Below are 14,102 nucleotides of genomic sequence, written 5' to 3' on the forward strand. Positions count from 1 at the left end.
GAGAATTTACCACAAGGGTACACAGGAAACCAACACACACAGACCAAGTCTTAAACTATGAAAGTAACCACCCCAACACACACAAACGAAGCTGCATCAGGACACTATTCAAAAGGGCCACAACACACTGCAGTACACCAGAACTGCGAAAAAAGGAAGAGGAACATCTATACAAGGTATTCGCCGAAAACGGATACCCATGCAACTTTATCACCAGATGCCTAAGAGATAGACCAAGGAACGAGGACATGCCACAACCCAAAGGACTAGCCACTCTACCATACATCAGGAGCGTCTCAGAACTGACAGCCAGACTACTGCGACCCTTAGGACTCATAACAGCACACAAGCCAACATCCACACTCAGACAACAAATCACTAGAACAAAGGACCCAATACCCAGCATGAGCCAAACTAACGTAGTTTACAAAATACCATGCAAGGACTGCACAAAACACTATATAGGACAAACAGGAAGACAGCTAACAATCCGCATCCACGAACACCAGCTAGCCACAAAACGACACGACCAGTTATCACTAGTAGCCATACACACAGACAACCATCAACATGAATTTGACTGGGAAAACACCACCATCATAGGACAAGCCGGACAGAGAACAGCCAGAGAATTCCTGGAAGCATGGCATTCATCCCCAAACTCCATCAACAGACACATTGACCTGGACCCAATATACAAACCACTACAGCTGAAACTGACACCCGGAAGCGGCAAGAACATCCATCAACAGACACATCGACCTGGACCCAACATACAAATCACTGCAGCTGAAACTGACACCCGGAAGCGGCAAGAACAAACCAATATAAATACCGGAAGAAACATCAAAGCAGCGCTTCACACGAGGCTCCAACAGCACTGATGATGTTCCCTAGCCAGGGAACGAAACGTTTGCAGCAAAAACTTCCAGCTCGGCGAACACAACCACAACAATGGTTCTCATGGTTTTATAAACCCCCATAAGGTCACCCCACAGCCTCCAACGATCCTGGGAAAATAGCCCCAGCCTATTCAGCCTCTCCCTATAGCTCAAACAATCCAACCCTAGCAACATCCTTGTAAATCTTTCCTTTAGGAAATTATAATGATCAAGAATCTGCATGGGTGTATGATTAGGAAGGTGTCAGAGGGATATGGGCCAAATGCTGGCAAAAGGGAGTAGATTAATTTAGGATATCTAGTAGGCATGGACAAGTTGGACTGAAGTGTCTGTTTGGAAGCTGTACATCTCTATGACTATACAACTATTAATCTAGAGACCCAGGTAAATGCTCTGGGAACACAGGTTCAAATCCTGTCATGGCAGAAAGTTGAATTTAATAAAAATTTAGGATTCAAGTCTAATGATGACTATGTACCATTGCTGACTGTCCAGAAAAAAAAACATCTGTTCACTAATGTCCTTCAGGTAAGAAAATCTGACATCAGCAACCAGTGGGGCCAATGTACATCCAAAAAAATGTGGCTGACTCTTGACTGCCCTCTGGCCAATTAGAGATGGGAAATAAACATTGGCCTGGTTAACAACATCCATGTCCCATGAAACAAAGTATATTAAAAAAACTCAAACAGTGGCTCAGTGGTTAGCACTGCTGCCTCTCAGTGCCTTGGGATGCAGGTTCAAATTCACCCTCAGGCAACTGTCTGTGTCAAGTTTGCATGTTCTCCCTGTGCCTGTATGAGTTTCTGCCAGGTGCTCTGGTTTCCTCCCACAGTCTAAAGACGTGCAAATTTGGTGGATTGGTAATGCTAAATTGCCCATAGGGTAGAGTTTTTTTTTGGGGGGGGGGGGGGTGGTGGTGGTCTGGGTGGGATGTTATTCAGAGGCTTGATGTGGACTCTTTTGGCCAAATGGCCTGTTCCCACACTATAGGGATTCTCAGGATTCTAAGCTTCACGTCCATGCCAGGTCTTGGAGAGCGCAAAATTTTAAAAATTGTATATGTCACTACTATATAATGGTGACAAAATTCCTATAAGTTATTAATACTCAAAATAATTGGTATTTTTCCTTACGTAATTGGTAGCCAGTACAAGAACCATTCTCCATGCAGAGATTATCATATGGAACTCTAGAAATGGAGCAGCCCCCTCAGTTTCTGTCTCCATCATATGAATAACAAGGGATTTGATGTATTCGGACCAATATTCATACCGCTTCTTCTCAAAGAACATCTTCAGTGTGCGCTTTAAGGACTGGTCCAGAGAACCCCTGATAGAAAACATAATACAAATCAATGACTTTTTAGACATTGTCATCAATTCCCTCAATTCATATTTGGCTTGTTTCAGTTCAGAAGATTGGATCAGTACTCTGGCACCTTTGTAACTGTAAGGAATTGGTCAATCAGGAGAAAAATGACAAAAAGATTTGACTGCGCTGGCACTGCAAACCCATTACAAACACGTGACAAGTTATAGCTTTAAAGGATAATTTTAAAACAAACTTGAATTATTATGTACCACAACTACTTTAGGAATAAAGTAAAACTCCTTAGAAAGGAGACCAGAAGAAAACTAAGTTCCTCATTCAGCCCATCTGTTAAAAATGTGTATCTTAACATGAAGTGCAAGCATTTCTAGGAAGCTATGACTGTAATGGAAAAGAAAATCTTATATTGAAACCTGTAGACCAAAGTCCTCAAAATACAGATTTATACAGCTTTCACTGTTTTCTCAACTGCAAATGAAGAGTAAGTTTCACAAAATTGACTGGAAGAAGGATTTTTTAAAAAAAAAGCAGCATTGACATTTATTCCAGTACATCTAATATTAAAATAATAGCAATTTACCAGTACATTAACATGTTGAATGCATTATGAAAATATTCATCTTTAATCAAAATTCACCTTACTTTTGACCTACTGTTGGCAAGCAAGGAAGAAAGAGTCATCATGGTCCATGTGGATGTTAAGAAGCTCTGTGCAGAGATCATGAGGAATGAGACACAAAAGTAAAACTTCAAAAGATTATAATCTTGGATTACTTGGGCCATGCGCTAATTGGCATCGAGCATATAAAATGAGAGAGATGAGGCACATGGTTCAAAGACTGATGCAGAAGAAGTGAGTTCCAGTTCGTGATGAAGCAGCACCAGTATTCAACAAAGTGGGGATTGCACCATTTGGTTAGTCAACACCTAATAGGTGCTAAGAGCAGCTTACTTCTGTAATGTGCATGTAGGGAAGCAGTGGGGGCTTTAATCTGATATTAGGAAAAAGTAATCAAATGTGGAAAGATGTGGTATATAAAAAAAGTAAACAAGGTAAGAAAGGAAAACAAAAATATAGGAAATAAGGGAAACGTAATGATGCACCAATGTTAAGGAATAGTACCGGAATTAAGTTGCTAGTGGGAGAAGTCTATTAGTAACTACGATACTGGGCAAAGTATACAAGAAGCTGAAAATGTGTTGCTGGTCAAAGCACAGCAGGTCAGGCAGCATCCAAGGAACAGGAAATTCGACGTTTCGGGCCAGAAGGGCTCTGGCCCGAAACGTCGAATTTCCTGTTCCTTGGATGCTGCCTGACCTGCTGTGCTTTGATCAGCAACACATTTTCAGCTCTGATCTCCAGCATCTGTAGACTTCACTTTTTACTCAAAGTATACAAGAAATATTATAAAGGAAAAGTGACTTGAGCATACATATAAACTGGAAAAGTCATACAGGTAATAGTAGCCTGCATAAGCAGCTCAGAATGCTTTTGAGAGTTTCTGAGAGCAGTACATTCTGGAACTGGAGACTTGATAGTGAGACAGTATTGATTGATGGCCTGGTAAAGGCATCCCTCAGGCAGCAGCTCAAAAGGGAGAACATTGGGTGTAATATTAGATTTTTAAACTTCAATAAGGACAACTATGTGCACTTGGAATGACAGCTAGCTGAAGCGAACTTGTATAATAGGTTAGAGGATAGATCAATACAGATATAGTGGCAGATGTTTAACGTATATTTGAGAGTGCTCAGAATAAGTATATTATTACCATGAAAACTTGTAAAGGGAGGATCCACCACCCATGATCAACTAATGTAGTTAGGAAAAGCTTCAATCTTAGGGGACAAGTACAAAAATGCATGGCAGGCCAGATGACTGATCACAAAGTACAGCAAAGAATGACTAAAAGTCATGTGGCCTGAAAGAAGAAATTGAGATTGAGAGAGGAAGTTAGCTCAAAATGTGAAGCAGCTAGCAAGAGATTCTACAGGTATTGAAAAAGGAAATGAGCAAACAATGTGATCACTGATCCTCTACAACTGGAGAATGGGAGTTAGTAGTAAATAAGGAAATATCAGGTGAAAGGGACAAATATTTTGCCTTTATCTTCATTGTAGGGGACAAGAAAAAAATTCTAGTAATAGCTATATCTTAGGAATGGGCAGGAGCAAAAAGCTACCATCACTAGGCAAGGAGTACTAAGCAAAGTGATGTAGCGACAGGCAGAGAAGTTTCTAGTCCAGATGGAATGAATCCTATGGATTTCAAAAAGGTGATTAATCATGTTGCAGATACATTAAAATAAATTTTCAAAAATTATCTAGTTTCAGGAGAAGCTCCATCAGACTGTAAAATAGCAAATCTAACCCCTTCATTCAAAAAGGGAGGGGTACAGAAAACAAATCTGTATGCCAATTAACTCAACATCCATCATGGAGAATGTGATGGAATTGATTAAAGAGGTTATGACTGGCCACTTCAAAAAACAAGGCAATTGGGAAGACTCATTCAGCATGGTTTCTTGAAAGGGAAACATGTCGAGCCACTGAATTAGAGTTTGCCAAAGGAACAGTGTGCTGTGATTAAGAGGGATACTGTAGATGGACTTGGGTTTCCAGGTGGCATTTGGTGAGATACCACAATAGTTATTGAAGAAAATAAAAGCTTGTGCTGTAGAGGGCAACATATTAGCAAGAGAAGAAACTTGGCTGACTAAAGGAAAACAGTGTACATAAATGCACAGACCGGCAGGAGTGGAGTCTGGGAGCGGTCTGTGCTGGGTCCTCACCATTTCACAATCTACATCAATGAGGAAGTAAACAAAGGCATGGTAGCTAAATTCACAGTTGACAAAGATAGATAGGAAGCAATGTCGTGAAGATTCAAGAGTTGACAGACAAATATATATAGCTTAGGTGTGTGGGCACAAAACTAGCAAAGAAATTTTTTTGTGAAGCTGTTCACTTTGGAAAATACTTTGCATTACTGAAGTCGAGAATAATGGTAGAATTCCAGGGGACCTAGGTTCGTGACTCTTAAAACATTAATATGCAGGTACACCAAATAGTTAATGCAACTAATGGAACACTATCCTTTGAGAGGAACTGAACATAAACATAAGGTCATTGTTCTCCAGTTATACAGGGCACAAGTGTGATCACATCTCATATACGGTGTGCAGTTTTGGTCTTATTCCAGGAAAAAAAGTGTACTGGGGCTAGTTCAGCTGAGATTTACTAGATTGATATCTAGAATGAGCAAGTTGCCTTGCCTAATGAGGAACAATTGGAAAGATTCAACTTGTTTCCACTAGCATTTAGAAGAGAAAAGGGTGACTTAATTGAAATGCATAAGATCCAGAAAGATCATGACAAGATGCACTTGGAAAGCATGTTTATTCCTGTGGTATGTTCAGAACTAGGGAGTTAAAGATTGTCATTTTATGATTGAGATGAAGATTCTTTTCCTGATGGTGGAGACACTCTGGAACACACTGCCTCATATTTTAAAGCATGGTAGACGGATTACTGTTAGGGAGGGAATCAAAGACTATCAGGGATGGGAGGAATATGGGATTCAAAACACATCGATCAAGCACAATCTTACTGACTGGCAGAACAAACTTGAGGGGCCAAATGGTCTACTTCAGCTTTTATTTCACACATTGACACTACCTACAACATTAGTCCTAAAACTCCAAATTTTGTTCCAACCAAAGGGAATCCTATCAGGTGACTGCTTTATTTACTTTCTAAACATTGCTGTAATTGACTTGAACAAATTGAAATAAACTAGTACAGACCTCAGTAAAGTTGCTGCTAAAGCCAAACAACAGCAGGAAATTTAGAGCATGTGAACATAATCAAAAACTTAAGAATACTAGGTGCAGAGATTTACGGAGTGAATGCCAGAGCTCAGGGCTTGACAGTTGAAAGCACAGTTGCAGGTACGACAACTAAAATAGAAGATGCTCAAAAGACCAGAATTAAAGGACAGTAAGACTGGTGGATTTAGGGAGGGATAAGGCCAGGCTGCAAAGAAATTTGAAAACAAGGATAAGTTTTTAAGATCAGGATTCAACTCAGGATAGTGATCAAGCATATTTGTGTCTCAAACACAAAAGTGTGAAACATTCTTTACCTAAGAGGTGGCATGGAAACACCAAATAAGATTGTTTTCATGCTCTAATTTACTTAAGCTAGTGGAATTTCTCAATCATCGACATTTCAGCATCAAGATGTAATCCACCAGTATCTCCTATCACAGGAACAGCTTGTTATTCAATAAATAACACTGCTGAAAAAACAATTGTTACTGTTTCTGAATCAGGGAAATGGTGGTATAATGATAATATAGTTGGGCTAGCAATCCAAACACCCAGGGTGACGCTCTGCAGACATGGATTCAACTCCACCACGCCAGCTAGTGTTATTTAAATTGAATTACCATGACAACTATCATCGACTGCTGTAAAAACGTATTTGGTTCGTTAACATCTATATTGGATTTGGTGCTTGGCAATGAACCAAGTCAGGTGTCAGATCTCTCAGTGGGAGAGCATTTCAGTGATAGTTGGGAAAGTATTTAATTGGGGGAGGGGGAAATTAGAATGCTATTAAGACAGGAGCTGGAGAGCATAAATTGGAAACAGACATTCTCAGGGAAATGCATGACAAATGTGCAGGTTGTTTAGGGATCACTTGCTGCAGGTGCTGTATAGGTTTGCCCCACTAAGAGTATGGTAAGGGATGGTAGGGTGAAAGAATGTTGGGTGACAAGGGATGTGGAACATCTAGTCAAGAGGATTCATTTTGGAAGGCTGAATTTGAATGCAGAGTACAGAGTTAAAGACAGTGTGAAGGAACAGAGGGATCTTGGAGCCCACATCCATAGATCTCTCAAAGTTGCCAACCATGTTGGTAAGGTTGTTAAGAAGGCATATGGGGTGTTGGCTTTCATTAGTAGGGAGATTGAGTTCAAGAGCCACGAAGTTATGCTGTGGCTCTATAAAGCCCCAGTTAGACCACATTGTGTTCAGTTCTGTGGTCTCATTACATGAAGGTTTTGGAAACTTTAGAGAGGGTGAAGTAGAGATTTACCAGAATGTTGCCCGGACGAGCGGGCATATCTTATGAAAAGAGGTTGAGGGAGATAGAGTTTTTTTCACCGGAGCAAAGGAGGATGAAATGTGGCTTGATAGAGGTGTACAAGATGAGGAGAGGTATCGATGGAGTGGATAGCCAGAGACTTTTTCCCAGGGTTATCATGAGGAGACAAAATTTTAAGGTGATTGAGGAAGGTTATGGGGAGATGTCAGAGTGGTGGACGACTGGAATGCACTGCCAGCAGTGGTAGTAGAATCAAATACATTAGGGATATTTAAGCAACTCTTGGATAAGCAAATGTATGAGAGTAAAATGAAGGGTATGTAGGTTGGTTTGATCTTAGAGTAGGATAAATTGTCAGCACAACATCAAGGGCCGAAAGGCGTGTACTGCACTGTTCTATGTTCTTAACATCCTTTAAAGAAGGATATCTGTCATCCTTGTCTGCAATGACCAACACGTGACTCCAGACTACAGTAATGCTGCTGACTGTTACCTGCCCTCTGAAATGGCCTTGCAAGCAAAACCAGATCAAGGGTATTCAGCGGTAGGCAACAAATGCTGACTGCAGCAGCAATCTCCACATGTCAAGAAAACAAAAAGGAAATAGGAAAGAAGTTGTACCTGACAACATAGTAAATTTCCAGGCAGATGATCTTCAGGGTGAAGGCACAAGTTTCCAGCACACTCTTCTGTATCAGAAGAATTAACATTACACAATTCATTAATACTGAATAGGTTGAATTAACTTCACAGAAGCTACACAATACTTCAGCAGTGTTATTCATAGTTAAGAGTTCTTTTGGCACATTGTGTTGTTTAAGTCAAACATTCATTTCCTCTAATCCTGTTTTCCAGGACTTGGACTGCAGCTTTGGATGCTAACGGTGCTCATCTAAATAGTTCTTCAATGTCTTGAGGGCTTCTGCCTCCAACATCCTTTTAAGGAGTGAGTTCCAGATATTCACAATTCTCTGGGTGAAGAACAATATCCTCAAATGCCCTCTAAACATCTGCTCCTTATCTTAAATCTGCTTCAACCTGCACCATCCCCTTCCTGGTGAACCACTTCGGCGCCCTCCCAAATGCAATCACATCTTTCTTACTGTGGTGACCAGAACTCCAGCTGTGCCCTAATTAATGTTATATACAGCTCCACTGCAATCTCCTTGCGTTTGCATGCAATGCCTTGACTAATAAAGATGTGTGCTGAAAATGTGTTGCTGGAAAAGCGCAGCAGGTCAGGCAGCATCCAAGAAGCAGGGGAATCGACGTTTCGGGCATGAGCCCTTCTTCAGGAATAAAGATGTGTCTCCCGTATGTCTTAACCTGCTTTCAAGGATTTCTGTACATGCACCCCAGTGCATCTCTGATTCCCAGGTTCTTATCATTCAAAATGTATTCCCTTGCCTTGTTTATCCTCCCAAAATGGATTACCTTGCATTTTTCAGGATTAAATTCCAACTGCTAGTGTTCAGCCCACCGACATTATCCTGTGGTCAAAAGCTTTCCTCATTATTTACCACACCAATATTTGTGTCATCTGTGCATATACTGCTCCTATATTCACATCTAGAACAATAATAGACAACAAACAGCACGGGATCCAGCACTGAACCCTGTAGTACGCCACTGGACAGAGGCTTTCAGTCACAAAAATAACCTTTCGATAATCAGCCTCTGCTAATTTTGGATTCAGTTTGCCATATTGGCCTGGATCCCTTGGACTCTTGCTTTTTTTTAAACCAGTCCATAATGCAAGATTTGTCAAAAGTCTCAAGTTCATGTGGACATCATCAACTGCATTACCCTCATCTAGACATTTAGCTTTCTGAATGAAATGAATTCTTAACTCTCCAAGTGGAAATTCTGTCCCCTCAGAAGTTTTTCCAAGGATTTCTCTACCACAAATATTAGACTCACTGGCCTACACTTGCCTTATTTATGCCCACCATCCTTCTTAAATAACTACCATATTAGCTGTCCTCCAGTCCACTGACACCCCTACTGTGGCCAGTGGGGGTGTGAAAATGAATGTCAGCAGCTTTGTCTGTCTCTTGCAGCAGTCTTGGATACAGCACATCTGGGTCTTGGGATTTATCCAGTTTTAAACCTGCTAAAACTACAAATACTTTCTCTTGCTCAATGCTAATTTGGTCAAGTATATCACAGGCCTCTCCCGGATTTCTAGACCAATGCTGTCCTTTATTGTGAACACATATGCAAAGTAATAATTTAAAAACTCAGCTTCATCTTCTGGCTCCCTAATGGGCCCTACTCTTTCTCAGGTTCTTTTCTTGCCCCTAATGAAAGGCCTATTTTCCTTACTGCTACCCATCAGTGTTTTATTCACTCTTCGCTCTCCACTTCCTTTTTTTTTAAAAAAGCAAACCCCTGCTCTTTCCATACTCCACTAGGCAACTGGCAATTCAACATTCTGTTGAAGCCTTCAGTATTTACCACAAGCTTCCTTTCATTTTTCTTATTCAATCTTTGATTCCTTGCACTTGTCGATCCACCTTTCACTTTAATTAAAACATTTTTTGCTGCACTCTCTCCATAACCCTTTTAATGTTTCCCAACTGCTCAGATGTAGATTTACCTGCACCCAGATCCGGTCTTACTAAAATCAATCACTCCAATTCACAACCTTTAATTCCAGTCCATCTTTGTTCTTATACATAAAATTACTTTATATCTTACTAAGTTATGGTCACCATCACTGACATGTTCGCCTATTGCCACATCTATCATTTCCAGACTTCATTCCCTAACATTAGGTAATGCACCACCCCTTCACTTGCTGCACTTTCCATGTGCTGGCTTAAAAAACTCTCCTGGACCAGTTTTAAGAATTCCTCCCCAACAAGCCTTTCACATTTTATCTATACCAGTTAATATTGCAGATGTTGAAACCTATCATTTTTATACTTTTGAGCTTTGCTTATGTATCGGTCTTTCTATCTCTCCGCAACTATTTAGGGGTCTACAGTACAGCCATAAACTGTTTGGCCCTTTCAAATTCTATCCAGGTGGTCTCAATTGAAAATACTTCTAAGATATCATCCTTCCTTACTGCAGTCCTGATCCTCCCTCAACCATGCCTATGTGATACTGATAGAGATTTGTAGCCAAAGCTTCCTATTGAAATGCAGAAGACCTGGATAGAGTTAAATGGTGCTCTCTGAAGAACAGTAACTTACTGAAAATCAGGCTATTAAAAAATGTTTCCATGTTATACCTCTGTAATGTTACAGGGTGCTGGCAGCTCTCCAAAAAGCACAGATGTCAAATTTTCCCAGAACTGATCTCTGAAAAATAAAATCCATTGCATAGAACAGTAGTCTCAAACAAAATACTGCATCCACAAAAGGCATTGATAATAAAATGCAAATTAAGCACATTAACCTGTAAATTTCAAGATGTTAAAGTGCACCTTTGTACTTGCTTGTGTCAATTGAGAGAGCAATTTAGTGTTTCAGTTTTTATCGACTTGCTTCAAATTGCCAAATCTTCAAACAGGATACAGTTAAGCAATGTGTTAAGCTAAAAATGCCTATTGATTCACCATGAAAGGAACCTCCAAATTCACTGTCAGGAGCTGAATGCTTGCTGAATTTAACAGCCACTTCTTTTCTCTAGCTTCCAACACAGGATTTTGCAATGTGACATATCAGGATCCCACAATATGAAAGTGATCGCAATTTAACTTCAAAAATCATTATTTATGATTTGGCTGAGCAGAATGCTAAAAACCAATTGAACATTCTTCCAAATTGTTTATTTTTCTTTTGTGCCTACTGACGCCATGTCTTTATTGCAACTGAGGCAAATGAAATAGGAATTATTCCAAATTACTTTATTATTTTTATCTTCAGCACAGTTACGCATTTCCATGTATTGTAGGGTATGAGGAAAAAGCTTTGTTCTAATCCTATTCAGGACCCCTCCCTAACTTCTTCCTCTATTCCAAAGATAACTGTGTTGATATTGTTTGTTCTTGCTGAGAATTTCTTAATTTCAAGTTTTAAACCATTATCCAAATGTAACCTATCTTAATTCCCAGCAGTTTCTGATCATCCACCTTGCCCTCTTTGGGAACGGACTTTTAATGAACAACCACTCCATATCCAGATATTGTTTCTTCCTACTTCCCTTAAAAACTCCATCAGCAGTAGAGCAGAGCTCCTGAACCCTGGGCTCATCTGCTCCAACCACTTTTCTTTTCATTTTCTTTATCTCTCATTTTTTTCCCCCTCCTTCTTCTATTTGATTTTACCTACTCTTGGTAAAGAGCTTGGTAATGACAACAGCAGAAGCGGGGCTGGACCCAAGCAGGGCCCAGCACAGAACCGTGGTAGCGACAGCCGAGTCGAGTTTGGGATCCTGGGGCTTCTGCATCATCAAACAGTCCTTGCACCAACCATGACTACTGCTGCAAGACGAGTTTGAGTTCCTGGCAGCATCTGCATTCAGCGCAGATTCATGGAGGTATTGCAGAGGTGTGTTTAGGGTCAGAACGATACCCGTATTAGCAGTGGCTACATTGACAAGGTGGGCCTGAAGTAGACTCTGCAGAGGTGGAGTCGAGTTTGGGCTGGAGCAGTACCCAACTGTACTGGTAGGGTCTGCATTGGCGAGGTAGCAAGGACTCAATGGGTGAGGGCATCAGTGGAGGTGAGATGGTGAAGAGTGACAACTTTCACTCCAGCGGCGCAGTAAAGGAGATTCGTGCCTGGTCACCAGATGGAGCACTTAACAAGGAGGATTATGAGGACCTAAAATAACTTACTTTATTTCTTCATTTTTATGCCTTTTGTATTATATATTTTGATTTACTTGTGTTTTAAGGTGGCGTCACAGAGCAGCAACAATGTACAACACTTGTCATTGTATTTTCTAACAAAATACAGTATGACAACAAATCAAATTTTTCTTTCAATTTTTCAGTCTTTGTTGAAACTCTGATGTAAACATTTGCTCCAAAGCCTCAGAAATGACTCATCGACTAACATCTACCTTAATAGTTGATCACATTTTATTATTTCCCAAGCTTTGCTGTTCATCTCATGCTGTTTCATTGCAACACACCAAGGCTTATTTAACTGTGTCTCACAACCCCACATCTCCACTTTTCCTCCAAGACCCTGGTTTCCCCATCCAAGAGACTCCCTCACTTCTGGCACTGATTTTCGCTGCCCCTCCAACCGCAAGCTGTTTCTCTCCTGCATCTGTTGCAAGCTTATCAGCAACAAACAGAGAGCCAGTATGGGTTTGGAGGAGCATTTCCCTGGGTTTGGACACCCTCATGAGTGGTTTTCTCTGGAGATTTTGCATCGTCTTAGCTTGCAATCTCTGACTGCGTGCGTCCCCCCCCCCCCCCCACCATCTGCCTGCATCTCTCCCTCCTTCTTCACCTCCCCCCCCCCTCCACCGTGTGTCTGTCTGTCTCTCTCTCTCTCTCTCTCCCCCTCTGTCTGTGGCTCTCTCTGCCCCCTTTCTGTGTCTGTGTGTCGCGCGCGCCTCTATGTCTGTGTATCTCTCTCGCTTTCAGCGTGTTTCTGTGCCACATGTCTCCCTTTCCAGTGTGTCCCTCGCTGCCCACGTGTCTCTCGCTCCCTGCATCTGCCTGCGCGGCTCTCCCTCCCTGCCTGTGTCTGCATGTCTGTCTGTCTGTCTTTCTCTGTGTGCATCTTTCTCTCAGAGTCTTTCTCTCCCTCTGTGTGCCTCTCTGTCTGCGCATGTCCACCTCTGCCTGTCTGCCTCTGAGTGACTCAGACCAACGGGCATAATCTCAGAATAAGTGATCACACATTTGAGACACAGGAGGAGGAACTTCTCTCAGAAGGATAATAAATCTATGGAATTCTTTACTGCACATATTCAAGGCTGAGATAGAGATTTTTAATCCTTATGGGAATCAAGGTTGAGTAAAAACGGAGGAAAGTAAAGTTGAGGATGATCTGATCATCATGATCTAACTAAATGGCAAAGCAAATTTAATGAGCCAAATGGTTTATTTTTATTCTTACATTAGTCTTAAAACCTCAAATTTATCTCATTTCCATAGCTATCTCCTCCAATATTCTGCAATCGCGTTCATCAGGCCCTGCAGATTTGTCAACTTTCATTCCCACTAATTTATCCAATTCTACGTTTATTTTTAATAAGACCAATTCTTCTAGCTCCTCATTCTCACTAGTCCTTTGGAGCTCTAGTATTTCTCAGGGATTACTTTTTCGTTTCTCCATGAAGACAGAATTATTTAGCTGGCTGTCATGGATCTATATTTGTCTTTCCTAACTGATTCCTTTTTACATGCCGGCAGAAGTTTTTTCCGCTCCAATTTTATGCAGTTTCTTAGATTATATTCACATTCTATTCTCCCTTTTATTAGCTTCAGAGACTTTCATTATTGATTTTCAAAGTGCTCCCAATTCTCAGGAAGACTCCTCTTTGGCAACTGACAGGATAGATTATACTATTGTAAACTATTGGATTCTCAAAAGGACAAAGCATGTGCAGCTTTAAGCTTGATTTGTAACTCTACCTTTTGTAGGTTGAGTTTTTTTTTTAAATTGAGTGATATTGCTGAATCTGGAAATGTGCTTACATCTATTTAAATGATACCTTTAAAAAAAACCTTGAGGTGAGTAGTTCAGTGTTTTATGGAATAACGAGTTGAAGAGAGCAAAAAATAAGGCTGCTGCCATGCCAATTGTTCAAAGGCACAGGGAGACCAACAGCACCAGCTCTTTT

At 40.8% G+C, this 14,102-nt stretch overlaps 1 protein-coding gene across 2 annotated transcripts in view; it reads right to left on the reverse strand.

The window, feature by feature from the left end:
* The window catches only part of nup188 (nucleoporin 188), a 100,040-nt gene that overhangs the window by 24,564 nt on the left and 61,374 nt on the right, over positions 1 to 14,102 (reverse strand). For both annotated transcript variants that reach the window (XM_060841481.1, XM_060841480.1), the window contains exons 29-31: positions 10,585 to 10,654; positions 7,968 to 8,035; positions 2,039 to 2,234 (exon numbers count right to left, since the gene is read on the reverse strand). In XM_060841481.1, the coding sequence (XP_060697464.1) occupies positions 2,039 to 2,234; positions 7,968 to 8,035; positions 10,585 to 10,654 (334 nt within the window). The remainder of the gene's footprint in view (positions 1 to 2,038; positions 2,235 to 7,967; positions 8,036 to 10,584; positions 10,655 to 14,102) is intronic.

Source organism: Hemiscyllium ocellatum, chromosome 21 (assembly GCF_020745735.1).
Source record: "Hemiscyllium ocellatum isolate sHemOce1 chromosome 21, sHemOce1.pat.X.cur, whole genome shotgun sequence".
NCBI classification, from domain to species: Eukaryota; Metazoa; Chordata; class Chondrichthyes; order Orectolobiformes; family Hemiscylliidae; genus Hemiscyllium; species Hemiscyllium ocellatum.